The following is a 14,790-nucleotide window of genomic DNA, read 5'->3' on the forward strand; positions in this document are numbered from 1 at the left end:
CACTTTCATAATTACACATTAATTGCCACAATTTTGATTAGTTGTATTACATGCCAGTCTGCAAAACATTATTAACATTTAGAAATTACTAACTAACTATCTTGGTGAATTGTTTATGTATTTAAATTTAGAAACTCGCCAATTAAAGAACTTTTTAAGATCTACAATTTTTATTTGAACCATTTTTCTCTAAAATGCATAAGATACGTTTTATGGACAAAAAATGATTTTTTCACTATTTAAGATTGTTTTTAAAAAAAAGCAAAATCAGCTGCACGTCTTCATTGATTTTTCATCATTTACCCCTTATATACCTTTTGGATCCTTCAAATATCTGTTATAAGATGTTTACGTGAAATCAATGATAGACTGGTGTATAGAGACCTACACAAGCCTACCATAGAATGGACGGAATTAAAAAATTATGATGAACAATGCCATAGATGAAGAGAACTGGAGAGACCGAACGTGGGGAAATCGAAATATGGGATATGACAATATGGGATGTGACGATAGGATGCCCTGGTATATAGTATAATTTAGCGTTTATAGTATATAGTATAGTATAGCGTGTAATATTTAGGTATAAAGTAGTTCAGATTTTTCTGATGAACGTTTTATGTGTGTGGAGGAGAGTTTCAGGATGAGTTCGGCAAATTCTAACACATAGTCCTCCCAAAAGGACTCTGACTAAATTTAAGAAGACAAGCATACAATTAATGATAGATGGAACAAATAAACAATGTATTAAATACCTTATGATTAAAAATCACCACGACGAAGAAGAAAACGTGGTCTTATAGTGACAAACCTAGGTTTCATACTGATCGGGGTCTCATAGTCATTGCATCGACTACTACTGGGACTGCTTTTCTTTCAATTTAAAAAAAAATTATCTTACCTCTTCTTGTCCTTCCTTGGCAGCTATATGTAAAGGAGTGTAAAGATCTTTGGTTGTAGCCTGAGGTTGGGCACCATGTTGAAGTAACAGCATAACAATATCAACATTTCCCAATCTAGAAGCTACATGGAGGGGCGTCTGTTCTTCTCTGGCTTTTGCGTCCACAGCTGCACCATTTCGGAGAAGTATTCTGATAATGTCCGTCTAAAAACACCAAAAAGATAGTGAAAAAGTAAGTAAATCTTTGCTTAGTGTAAAATAACAACGTATTTTTTATTTAATCTCACTTTATTTGCGATCTAACTTTATTTTGCACCTCAAAGTAATAGTCTGTTAGTCTAAAGACAAGTTTAAACCAAAATAGGTTGGTAAGTTTGAAAAAAGTATTGGGAAAAGAGATTGAAATATATTGACATAGTAGCGTTAAATAAAAATTCGTGAGTTTACCGAAGATCAGTGTTATAGAAAGCAAAAATAATAAAGAGAAATTTTATGATTATAAATCAAGTCCCATATTTTTTACAAGTTTTAGATACATCAAGAACAATTGTTAAATTTACCCATTGTTTCTGTGATGACACGTTCAATAAATATATAAAATGATCGGAAGAAATAATAGTGGCATTATGACTTACCTGATTCGCTCTAGCAGCCAAATGTAAAGGAGTTTCGCCCCTAACAGTCGGTATGTCAGGACTAGCATCATGTTGTAATAAATAAATAACAATATTCATACATCCCATAAAACTGGCGACATGGAGAGGAGTCAAACCACTTTCTGTTGTAGCACCAATACCTACAAAAGTTAACACATATGTATTTCAGTTCTATAATTATGAAATGGGTTGATGACATTAAAAGAATAGCCGGAACAAATTGGAAATATGTTGCTCAGGATAGAGACCGATGGAAGGAGTTGGGAGAGGCCTATTTCCAGGCATGGACGACAGAAGGCTAAGAAGAAGAAGAAACAGAAAAATTATGAAATAGGGGGATAAGATTCTAATTGCACTCTTTAAATCTAAACACATAGAAATAAATTGTCAGTCGCTAAAATTGCAAAAAATAGAAATTATTTTGAGTTTCCTAGCAATTACATTGACTGCATTATCTACTACTCGTCTCTCAGCTTTTGACTTTATATTTGGAAAAATCATGTGTGTCGACGTCTCTTCGGCTCATATTTAGATTCTTCAGGAGTAAGATGATAGGCTGTGAAAAACTCCACCTGAGGCAAAAACAAACTGCCAAGAGAGGAATTCACTAACAGTAATCAATATTACTCGACATAACCAGAGGTGAAGTACGAATCCGCTAAAGTCACGCAGCAAAGTGTCGACTGTGCAGCAGTCGCTATGAATCAACTGTTACGATAAATGTGACTCATACCCTAAGCTGTAAACATATTTTTCTAACAAGTATTTTTAGAAGCTGTAGCAGGTAATACCTACGGGTCCCCTCTTATACCTGCGATTGGAACTTTCCCGATGAGGGTCGAAGGATTCATTGGCGTTCCGACCAAAGGTCCAAGAAGCGGGCAGAAACTTCTAGATAAACAAATCAGATATAAAAACGGACGATTTGAGATTTAAAAGGACAGTCTGAAACAAGTGTCGATTAAAAAATTGTTCGCGCGCCTATTTAAATTGTAACCGGTGTGAATGTCTTAAATAAATAAATGTATGTAAATAAACTTATAAAGTGTAGAACATTTTATAATAAAGTTAATAAATTAAATTTATAAAAACAGTTCACAACACTTCGACTCGGAGGGGAGCTTTCTTGGATTGAAAATAAGGACAAATGTATCGACCATTGTCCTTTTTCTTCAGATGTTGCTCACATCTTGCTGTATTAAATGACGGTTTTTTGATAACGTCCGGTCACCGCAGAATGAGGGAAGAATCAGGTTTAAGAAATCTTTGCTCCTCTTTTCTGAGTTTTATAGGAGCGACTAGTTTCGTCGCTATATCTTTGGCGACAAAAAAAGGAATTTACATTAAAAGAAGAGAAACTGTGGTGAATATATGGGAACAGGAAGAAATTCAAAATTTTTCGTGAAAAGTGACAGAGCTAATATACGGAAGAAAGGCAACAGATGCATAAGGAGTAGGACCTTAGTAAGTCAGAATCAAAAACTTGTCATTGGTCAGCTTATCTGGAAGAACAACGAGAGAATCTTTGATGGGAATGGTGTTAAATAGGGACAAATCACAGAAATGACTTGAGGTTCAAAATTAAGATAATACAATGTGTGCAATTGAAGAAAAAGAAAGAAGTGCCGCTAATATAATATAGTATTTTGCGAGTTTTTATGATAGTGACATCAAGTCAACTGAAGCTTGTTTTCGTAATCGTCATCTCCAGAAGGATTTTTGACGAATTCTCATATTTAGTGGCTTTGTTATTTTATTAATATAGAGGAATGATTTTGACTATTGATTAGGATGGCATTTTTTCTATTGGCATGATATTTCTTACTAAATTTAAACTGAATGTACCTTTCGACATAGTGTGTAGTAGTTTCGGCATTATGTTTTAAGACTTTATGGAAAATATCTTTTATGATTCTGTACGATAGTTTTCAATTTGTGTTCGTGATATTATTAGTCTTGAGCATTGTTCAAGAATATACTGCGTTTATTTAATGAATAAACAATTTAAAATAAACACATTACAAATCCAAATTGCACTTTTAATTGCAGTACTACTATTTCCTTTATTGAGAATCTAAATACAATATAATTATTTTGAACCATTTTATATAGCTCACTGTTTCCAATTATTCTAAACTCCCACATACTATTCGTCTTTTGTTGACATAATTCACTTACTTGCTCCATGTTTAAGTAGTAATTCCACAACCTTTATTCTATTCTTCTTACAAGCTATATGAAGAGGAGTAAATCCATTTAGCGCCCTCGCGTTCGGATCTGCTCCTCTGTCCAATAACAATTTGGCGACTCGTACGTGACCACAATGAGCTGCGACATGAAGAGCTGTCAAATAATCCACCGTCACTTCGTCGACCGGAGCGCCGTGATAGAGAAGAACTCTAGCTGCGTCTACGTGTTCTCCTTGAGCTGCCATGTGTAGAGGTGCGAGTCCGTTCTAAAAAAGATAATTGCTATTAGTCGGTATTTTAAAAATTAAGAATAATTTACAGCTAATTAAAGTAAAATTACCCATATTATATATTTTACTAAATAAAAAATGTATAGTGAGTTGAAGAATTGTAGGCTTAAAATTTAATAATTAATGGCGTTAGACTAAAAATAAGAGGATTTGTGATATTAAAAAGGAATTTTATAGATTTTAAAAGTACATTATTTTCTTTAGAATTAATTTGTCATATTATCAGGATAGTAGAACATGTAGGGAATTATCAAATGGTCTAATATAACGTTATTCTTATTAGAAATGTATTATTATAAATTCTAAATTCATCTGTTCTGAGTTCTTTTTGTATGAGGCATTTTGTTTTTTATGAAATACAATAAATAATTGCCGTTTACAGTATTTCAGGATTGTTTACATTTCACAAAACTTTGTGATAATAATAAAAATTCATCAATACATGGTAGTTCTAGAAATAATACCAACAATTTTTAACTGTCATTTGCACCCCAGACATGAAAGGTGAGCTGGCGCACTGTTTCTCAATTATATTTAGTATAAATTTCTATTTTTTGAGTAACAAATTCTTTCTATAAATTTAATATTATTGAAAATATGATGTATAACAGCAGACACTACAAATCTCAAGACTATCGGATATATTTTTTTTTTCACATGAAAAAACTAACTGTAAGCAAAATCTGTGGATATAAATTCAATACAAGCATATAGTGCGGACAAAAACGATACCATGATTAAAATATTTTACAAACTTTTATCAGAAGGCTTTAATTTTTTGACAAAAAACATGAACTTACTTTAATAATGAATATGAATAATTTTAATAGCAAGACTGGATCATAAGGTACTCGTAATAATACTAGAAAGTTTGGTCTAGGACAACGAAATGAAAGAGGAGAACTGCTTGGTGCAGTTGATGGTGCAAATACTTGATTTTGTCTGCTAAACTGTAATCTTCAAAGTCAGCAAGTGGGAGGGAAAATAAAATTGTAAAAAATCGAATTGATTATTATGCCAGTCATTGAGCAATTTAAAAACTTTAAAACTGATCAAAACTTACCCAGGTGCTGATATTCGATCAGACCATAAAGCTAGTTTGCTCTAAAATTAGTGTTCGTCTAAAGATAGTTCCCAAAAATCAGAAAGCCTTTACAATATCACAGGATGCACTTCAAGACTCATGCACACTAAATCAGCGTCATTTCCTAGACATGAAGCACTTTGTACCAAATTAGACTGTAAGATACTAACAACATAAATTATTGCTCGGCACAAATAAAAATGACAATAACTCTCCTCAGTCTTCCTCTTTAGAAACCAGCACCTCGAGGCAAAAATGCTGGTGATGATGAGTTTACCTATCTGCGGTGATGAGTTTACGAATCTCCAAAGAATGCCGGTGATCAGTTTACTATATCTCCGAGGGTCTAATAATTTTATGGGGGGCTATAAATTGATGAGCAAATTATTTGTTCCGAGCAATCATTTATGTTGTTAGTATCTTGAACGTGTACAAACTCATCACTTTATAGCCACCATAAAATTATTAGATACTCCGAGCTCTAGCAAACTGATCACCGGCATCCTTTGAAGATCAATAAACTCATCACCGAAGATGGGTAAACCCATCACCAGTATTTTTGCCCAAAGGCTTGTTACTTGCTATATTTCTTGTTTACTTGGAAATCTGGCAATTGACGATCAGAAATCCAAATATTATATTATGTAAACGACGCCGCATTAATCGCCGAAGCAGAAGACGAGTTCCAAAGATTAACACACATCTTCAATACACCAGCCAAGAAATACAATATGATAATATCAGCAGAAAAAACCAACGTATGCCAACATCAAAATACCCACTACGATGTAAAATCGAAATTGATGGGAAAATAATAAAGCAGGAATCAAAGTTTAGATATCTGGGAATAGATATAACTAGTTACGGAGATGTTGAAGAAGAATTACGACAACAAAGCTTAAAAGTAAGTAAAGCGGCGGGATCTCTTAATGACACAATCTAGAAGAACAAACACCTAAGACAAGACACAAAAACTAGAATCTATAAAGCAGCAATTAGACCTATATTAACATACACGGCGGAGACAAGACCTGACACATCTAAAACGAGACGACTACTAGAAACAACGGAGATAAAAATATTCCGACGAATATCAGGAAAAAGTCTGTTGGATAGGGATAGAAGCGAAAACATAAAAAGGGCATGCAATATAGAAGACATAAATGGATGGGTGACAAAACGGAAACAGGAGTGGAACGAACACATTGGTAGAATGGCAAAGGATAGTACGAATAGCACGAGATAAGTCACCAAATGGACGAAGAACTGGTTTAATGTGAACTAATAGATTGCTGATTTTTTAATTCCTGGAACCAGTGAAGAGACGAAGACAAGAAATAGAAATAAAAAACTAGGTGTCGCGTATGGACCAGGAAAAAATAATATGATCTGTTGCAATATATTTATTATTTATTAACTAATAGTCGAGCCCTCTTCAGATGGTGTAAATAGTATTTATCAGCATCAAAGATAATCACAACAAAACTTTAATGTATAATAAGTATAAATTAATTGGTCAATACCGCTGTCGGGCTGCCAATAGTAAAAAAGAATATTATACGGTACACTGCAGTAAAAAGAAAAGTACAACAAAGTATAATAAGTTTGGTTGAAATCAGCTGTACCGTTTCCAGGATTTAAACTTGAAACTTACAAATTATAAAATAATTTTAAACTGGCAATATATAATTGTTTTAGTAGTCGCATATGTTTGTAACGTCCAAGTAAAGAAAAATATTTTATAAACAGTATATAAAGTAAAGTTTTACCTTTGTTTTAGCATGCATGGGCGCTCCATTTTCCAAAAGAAGATCTACGACGTGATCGTGTCCACTTCTAGCTGCACAATGTAATGGAGTCAAACCATCCCTGGTCTTCGCTTGAATATCTGCACCTTTTGCTACTAATAAAGTGACCATATTAATTTTACCCCACTTACTAGCGACGTGAAGAGGCGTGATATTGTGTTTTGCCGTATAATTGACATCGGCACCTAAAAAAAACAATAATTAAAATTTTTGATACAAAAATGGAATAATAATTAAAATGTTGTAATTAAATCAATTACTGTCTTTACCGGCTTTTTAAGTTGGTCTTAATAGCTTTTAGTACTTTTCTGTACCTAACTGAATTTTTTTAACTGACTGCTGCAATACAAGTCGCGTTCCCCCAGTGCGACACAGAAACTTAAGCAACGCAGTCCCTACATCTCTATCTAATTGACCGGGTTTATGGACTATGTGACCTTCTCTAGGGTCACATGGTCCACAGCAGCATAGAGGCAGCACTAGGTAAATTTGGATCCAAAGGCAGAAACGAGCGTGGAAAAGCACTACTAGAATTTCTATTACAACAAAATCTATACCAGATGAATCGTTTCTTCTCTAAAAAAAAAATCACAGAAGATGGACGTGGAAAAGCCCAGATGGCAAGATCAGAAACGAGAGAGACTACATAGTCAGTGATAAAAAACATATATTCAACGATGTCACAGTCCTTAATAGCTTTACCACAGGCAGCGATCATAGAATGGTAAGAGCCAAACTAAAATTAGACTTAATAATAGAAAGATCCAAAATGATTAGGAAGAAGCCAACCCGATATGGAACGACCCAACGAATTTAAATAAATACCAAGACAATATCAACAAAATCCTAGAACAAAATAAATGCATAAATAATATAAATACCCTAGACGAAAATATCGTAGAAGCTATTCGAGGGGCTCAAGTAAAATGCTACCCTAAAAGACGCCAAGACAAGAAAATAACCATTGAAACAAAGCAACTAATGGAAACTAGAAGAGAAATCAAAGGAAACGAAAGCATTGACGAAGAAAAACTACGAAAGATAAATAAAGAAGTATCAAAAGTTATAAGGAGAGATTTAAGAATGAAAAGGTCCACCGAACTATAGAAGAGAATAAAAGTCTGAAAGTCCTGAGAAGACGGCTAAACAATGGAAAATGTGAAATACACAAACTAAAGAACAAAGAAGGAGTCCCCATATCAAATAGAAAAGAACTACTACACACAGAAGACTTCTATCAAGAACTATACACAAGTCAAAGAGAAGACCAAACGAACTTGGAAGCCTCCGCATCACCCAAAATCATCAACCAGGGTTCAGAGCTCATGCCAGAGATCACACTAAGCGAAATCCCAGACGCAATGAAAAAGATGAAAAACAACAAAACACCAGGAGAAGATGAAGTCGTAATAGAAGCTATAAAGATGGGCGGACGTGCCTTTCTCAACCAAATAAAAATTTTGTTTAACCTTTGTCTAACAGATTGTTGCATACCGGAAACATGGAACAATGCAGTAACAATTTTACTACACAAGAAAGAAGACAAAGCGCACCTAGAAAACTATAGACCAATCAGCTCATTGAACCACTAGAGGTTGAAGACTAGGAAAACAGTTGCATTTCTACCAGCCCCGAGAACAAGCTGGCTTCCGCTCAAAATTCGGAACACACGATCACCTACAAACAATAAAAACCTTAATAGAAAAATCGATAGAATATAACAGATCACTGGTACTTATCTTCGTAGACTTTCACAAAGCCTTCGATATCGTGGATTTAGACAGTATTATAACTACCGGCATACAAAGTTAGTACAAACACTATACAAAAACACCACAATGCCTGTAAAACTACATGATACTACCAGAGAAATTCATATAAAGCGAGGTGTGAGACAGGGTGACACTCTCTAAACTAAATGATTTATAACGGTCCTCGAATACGCCTTTAAAATGCTAAAGTGGAAAAATATAGAAATAAAAATAGGCGGGGAAATGCTCAATCATCTGCGTTTTGCCGACGATATAGTACTTGTTACAGAAGATCTGCGTGAAGCACAAATTCTGCAAGAATTAGAAAACGTATCTTCAACAACAGGTCTAAAAACGAACATCAGTAAGACCAAATTTATGACAAATTTGGTTCCCAGCAAACACCTAACCATCCAAAATCAAGGTAGAATTGACAGAAAAGTACATATATCTCGGTAATGAAATCAGAATAAAAAAGAATAATCAGACCTGTGAATTTCAACGACGAAATAACACTTGCTTGGGCGGCGTATGGTTCACTAAGAGACATATTTAAGAGCAATATCCCGATAGCTATGAAACGGAAGACATTTGGCCAATGCGTCCTTCCTATTATGACATACGGAGCAGAAACTCTCACTCTCACAAAAACAACAGCACAAAAAATGCGAGTGGCACAAAGGCGCATGGAAAGATCGATTCTCGGCGTGACAAAAAAAAGGACAAAACAAGGAATATACCTAAGGAAAATAATACCTAAGGAAAAGAACAGATATCACTGATGTCGTCGAACGTATAGCCAAGCTGAAATGGAATTGGGCAGGTCACATAGCGAGACTAAAAGACTCAAGATGGACCAGAAAACTAATTGACTGGCGCCTAAGAGAAGACAAACGCAGCAGAGGACGACCAACACGCTGGATGGACGACATTAAACGAATTTCCAGGAAATGGCAACAAGACGCACAGAACCGTGAAGAGTGGCGAAAAATGGGAGAGACCCATGGCCAGCAGTGGACGGAAGAGGTTGGCATGATGATGATGACCTTCTCATTAGTCATTCCCTGTTGCACTGGGAGAACGGGCTGGTATAAAACACCCCATTTTACATTTAATTGTGCTCATTAGACTCATTCAGCGAAGCTAAAACAATCTTCATCGCTGGGATATACGTAAAGGTGTATAAAGCTGGAATATTTTTTTTGATTTGTAGAGTTTTGATTTGAAGAGTTATTCTCATGCATTCTCATCATGAAAAATAATAAGAACAAGAAGGCGTAACGATGAGGTGAAAGTATAGTTAGGTAAACTGAATAAATGATACCACAGAACACAAGCATTGACACAAGATTGAGACGCTTGACAGAAAATGGAACTGGCAACAACGCAAAGGTAAAAATCATTGAAAAATGCAAAGAATAGTAAGACTCCACAAGAACTTGTACGGAATATAAAACGTGAGAAGATAGCTTGTAGTGAAGCTTATAATGCATAAAATAATACGAATCGGGAGGTTCATTGGTAATTGAATGCCATGAACTTGCTAGTTCCATTTAAAAACAGAACCCTTCGGCTTGTATGGGGCTCGTCAAAAATACTGACATTCCAGACATGAATGTCTGTCGATGCGAATACGTAGAATCTATTATTTGGAAGATAAAAGCACACATAAAATGTTTCACAAGAGACACTGGTTCTTTTGTTTGTATTAATTGCAACAAATAATGAAAACTAAAATTATTTATACCGAAATAAATGTGTTCAAAGGCTTTATGTACCGTGTCCATATTCAGACGTTAGCCGTCATCACGTTTACAACTTCCTGGAACCTTTCTCTATCGGCTGATGCGCGAAATAATTCTTTTACTGTGGAACCACACCATTGTCTAATATTACGCAGCCATGGAAGTTTCTTTCGACCAATCCATCTCTTTCTCTCCACTTTTCCTTGTATTATAAGGCAAAGTAGATGATATTTGGGTTCTCTAATTATATGGCCAAAGTATTCTGTTCTTCTCCTCTTTATGATGTTTATAAGATGTTCTAAACCATTATTTTAAGAATATCTTAAAATTGGAAGGATGCGAAACCCATGATATTTTTAGGATCCGTCGATAGCACCACAATTTGAATGCTTCTAATCTGTTAAGCATTGTGGTTTTTAATGTACATGTCTCACAACCATATAATAGGATAGACCACATATAACACTGCAGGACTTTCTTGCGAATATGCATCCACAGGTTTCTGTTACATAAAAGTGGTTTGCAGGTCATAAAAGCCTTACGTGATATTTCGATCCTGGTAATTAGCTCTACATCAGAGTCACAATCTACATTTAACTAGCTGCTAAGATATTTTAAATGAATTACACGATCTATTTCCTCTACATTAAGCAAACATAGACCTGGATCTACATTAATCTTTCCAACCGCCATCGAATTTGTCTTTGAAATGTTAATTTTAACGCCTCTTCGATAACTTGCTTCACTGACTGGATTTACTAATCTCCGGAGATATTGTGAATTTTCTGCAAGAACGGCTACATCGTCAGCCTATCTGATATTATTATTGTTGATTACTTCTCCACCTAGTCTTACTCCATCTTGTCTGTCACCCAAAGCCTCCCTAAAGATTTCTTCAGAGTATAAATAAAAGGTTTGACAGGTAGGTTTTTAGTATGACTATCTCCAATTTCGATAGAGGCTACTTGATTGTAATATAAGAATTTTAGCAGTCTTATATCGTAGTGGTCAGCAGGCAATTGAAAAGTGTACCGTGGTGTACTCGGTTGAATGTCTTCTCTAAGTCAATAAAAGAAACATAAACGTTCTTTCGAAACTCACAGCTTGTATAATAGTTATTTAACCAACAAGTGTATTCATAAGGGCGATTAACAATTGAGATATATTAACGCGCGAGCGAAGCGAGTGCGTTAATGTTCGAGATTGTTAATGGCCATTTTAATTCAAGAGTTCGTTACAAAACTTTTCCGTCGACCATACTTTTCAGAAATAAAAATATCTTAGTTTAAATTTTTATTTACTTAACGATAAATAATGACATACAATGACAGACAGTACTTACAGCGGCTACTTCATTTTAAATAATTTGTTAGTGGGAATATAAATAGGTATGTTTGGTTGCCTACACCACAGGTAACTGCCAATCACAGAGCGTTAAATGTGGTTAAATTAATTTATGCAAGCAATGTATGTTGTGTTGCCTATAATAAAATCGTTCATTAATAGAAAATCATTCATTAATAGGGGTCATTAATCAATGATTTTGAGGGTGTTAAAATTGATCATAAATGGATAGTCGACGGAAAAAGTATCTAGCTAAAAGTGTGTGGCTCATTAAACTTACTAGTCTAAAATCTCTGCATTTGGCGGACCTGCTTTTCTTTGATAATGATAAACAGTGACTCCAACCAATTATCTGGTATTTTTCCTTCGTTGTAAATTTTATTAAAGACAATGGTTAAGTAGGTAATGCTTTCCTCGTCCAAAAGTTTAAGTAGCTCAGCAGAGATTTGATCTGGTCCTTTATGGTATTGCTTTTCTGACTTCTGATTTGAGGAACCTCTGTCTAACTGGTTGTCACAGATAGTATTTGTATATGTATCATTTTCTCGAGAAGCATCGTCAAACGGTCACTTATGTATCTCTCCCATTCTTTGTACTGTATTCTTTGCACTCTCCCATTAATTGTATAAGAAACATTAAAACATGTATGACTCATACCTTTGTATTCATTCGTTAAAATGTGTCAAATTTCATTGGATATATATTAACATAATCATAAATTTGGTACCCAACCAGAACATCAGTATTGGTGGGAAAGAAATAGAACTCGTAGATAGATATAAATACCTGGGACATGAAATTATGATTGGCAGGGATAACCAGACTCATGAACTGAAGGGAAGAATCGGCCTTGGGTGGGCAACATTTGGAAAACTGAGAGAAACTTTTAAAAGTGAGCTGCCCACATGCCTAAAGAGAAAGGTATTTGATCCTCTGTAGAGGCCTATGTTCAGCAGTGGACTCTTGAGGCTGGATGATGATGATATTAACATAATGTGAAATGCTTAATACAGACTTCTTGAATTTTTTTATTTAACACAAAAAATTTCATTATTGTATGTTTCTTTTGCGCAAATAAATCATTCACATACGTACTCATACTATTTGCTGTGATTTAGGCCAAAATAAACTTCGTCTGGCATTTATTTTATTTACATTAGCTCGCAAATATTACACTGCTAAAGGGCTTGGACGCCATCCCTGTAAAAATATCCAATTAACTAGATGTTGATGACGTGTCACGAATTTTATCAGGGAGAACGGATGTTTCATTACTTCGCATTCAACTCGTCTAAATGTATGAAGAATTTGCCATTCGTATGGATTTTTAAACGAGTCTTTTTTATTTCGTTAGTGGTGTTATTAGGATGAAAGCTTTAAAAATTCAAATACACAAGATTTGGGGTCAAAATTGTGTATACAATTATTACAGATCATAAAAACGGGAATATTAAATACGGATTTTTTATTTTCATTTTTTACGTATTTCAAGTACTTATTATTTTAATAATAATGTTTCAGAATAAAAATCTAATAATATTTAAATAAATAAATTCAGTGAAGACAAGATTTATTTCTCCCTTAACTACTAAAAAATTACTAGTTTTAGGATATATTGAAGTACCAGAACATCCAAACTAGATAGAGAAATATATATACCACATTTCGAAGGCATACACCAAGGTTATTTACAACAGAATAAGCAAAAAATGCGAGGATAACATTGGAGATTCGCAGTTTGGGTTTCGGTTTCTATATATATATATATATATATATATATATATATATATATATATATATATATATATATATATATATATATATATATATATATATATATATATATATATATATATATTATATATATAAATATATATATTATATATATATATATATATATATTATATATATATATATATATATATATATATATATATATATATATTATATATATATATATATATATATATATATATATATATTATATATATATGTATATATATATATATATGTATATATATATATATATATATATATATATATATGTATATATATATATATATGTATATATATATATATATATATATATAATATATATATATATATTATATATATATATATATATACATATATATATATATATATATATATATATATATATATATATATATATATATATATATATATATAGAATAAAACTGAAATGAAACTATTACACTGAAAATGGAGCAATGCGAATATCGACGGACGGTTCATAAATGAGACAACCACCAAGAGATGAAAAAAGAACAAAAAGAGAAAAAAGACAAAGTGATCCACTATAAATAGCGGCATTTTTAATAAAAGGAGCAGACATAAAAAAATATAAATCGAAAAGAGGAGGAACCACAAACAATTCCGCGAAGAGTCAATATAAAACGTTAGGTAATATAAAGCGTTAACATTACATTCTATTACATTAAAACTCCCAAATTAACAATATTGCACAACAAAAGTCCATTGATATATTATTCATTGTATAAACTTTAATGAGCGAATTAGATCGACCGTCCGACAGTTTTTTATTACTAGATTATCCGTATCTGATCGTATGTATTTTTTATTGAGCTACACAGCTCATAAATTATGCAAATACAAGTTCCGGTGTTCAAGCATAGATAAATGATGCAGGTTTTGGTTTCCTACAGGTTTATTTATCTACTCGTAGATCATAATATTCTAGTTCTAGGCAATACTAATAAATAAATAAATCTTCTGATGGATACTCATTGATTCAATTGAATTAAAAGTCTCAAGTCTTGTTTAACGACGTTTAAAGTGATTTTAAATGAAAGTAAAAGTTATTGGTACATTCCTAAAATTTTAGTCATCGCTTTATAATAACGTACACTGGAGTGCAACATTAATGGGACACTCAGATTTTTATAATTTTTTTCGTTTTTAGACAAAAACTTATTTTGTTTTTTGAATTGCGTTTTACGTCTTATTAGCGATAACATGTTTGTCTTATTTGACAAGCGAT

At 33.3% G+C, this 14,790-nt stretch overlaps 1 protein-coding gene and 1 long non-coding RNA gene across 7 annotated transcripts in view; one reads left to right on the forward strand and one right to left on the reverse strand.

The window, feature by feature from the left end:
• Positions 1-7,036, forward strand: part of LOC140437472 (uncharacterized) — a 60,299-nt gene extending 53,263 nt beyond the window's left edge. Inside the window, exon 3 of the long non-coding RNA XR_011950380.1 lies at positions 6,901-7,036. This is a non-coding gene — a long non-coding RNA (uncharacterized lncRNA). The remainder of the gene's footprint in view (positions 1-6,900) is intronic.
• LOC140437468 (uncharacterized) overlaps positions 1-14,790 on the reverse strand; it is a 389,771-nt gene that overhangs the window by 162,362 nt on the left and 212,619 nt on the right. For all 6 annotated transcript variants that reach the window (XR_011950379.1, XM_072527015.1, XM_072527014.1 and 3 more), the window contains 4 exons: positions 6,890-7,113; positions 3,736-4,012; positions 1,537-1,697; positions 902-1,105 (listed from right to left, as the gene is read on the reverse strand). Coding sequence is in view for 5 of the 6 variants with exons in the window: in XM_072527015.1 (XP_072383116.1) it covers positions 902-1,105; positions 1,537-1,697; positions 3,736-4,012; positions 6,890-7,113 (866 nt within the window). In the remaining variant the exon portion in view is untranslated. The remainder of the gene's footprint in view (positions 1-901; positions 1,106-1,536; positions 1,698-3,735; positions 4,013-6,889; positions 7,114-14,790) is intronic.

The sequence above is a fragment of the Diabrotica undecimpunctata genome, chromosome 3 (assembly GCF_040954645.1).
Source record: "Diabrotica undecimpunctata isolate CICGRU chromosome 3, icDiaUnde3, whole genome shotgun sequence".
NCBI lineage: Eukaryota > Metazoa > Arthropoda > Insecta > Coleoptera > Chrysomelidae > Diabrotica > Diabrotica undecimpunctata.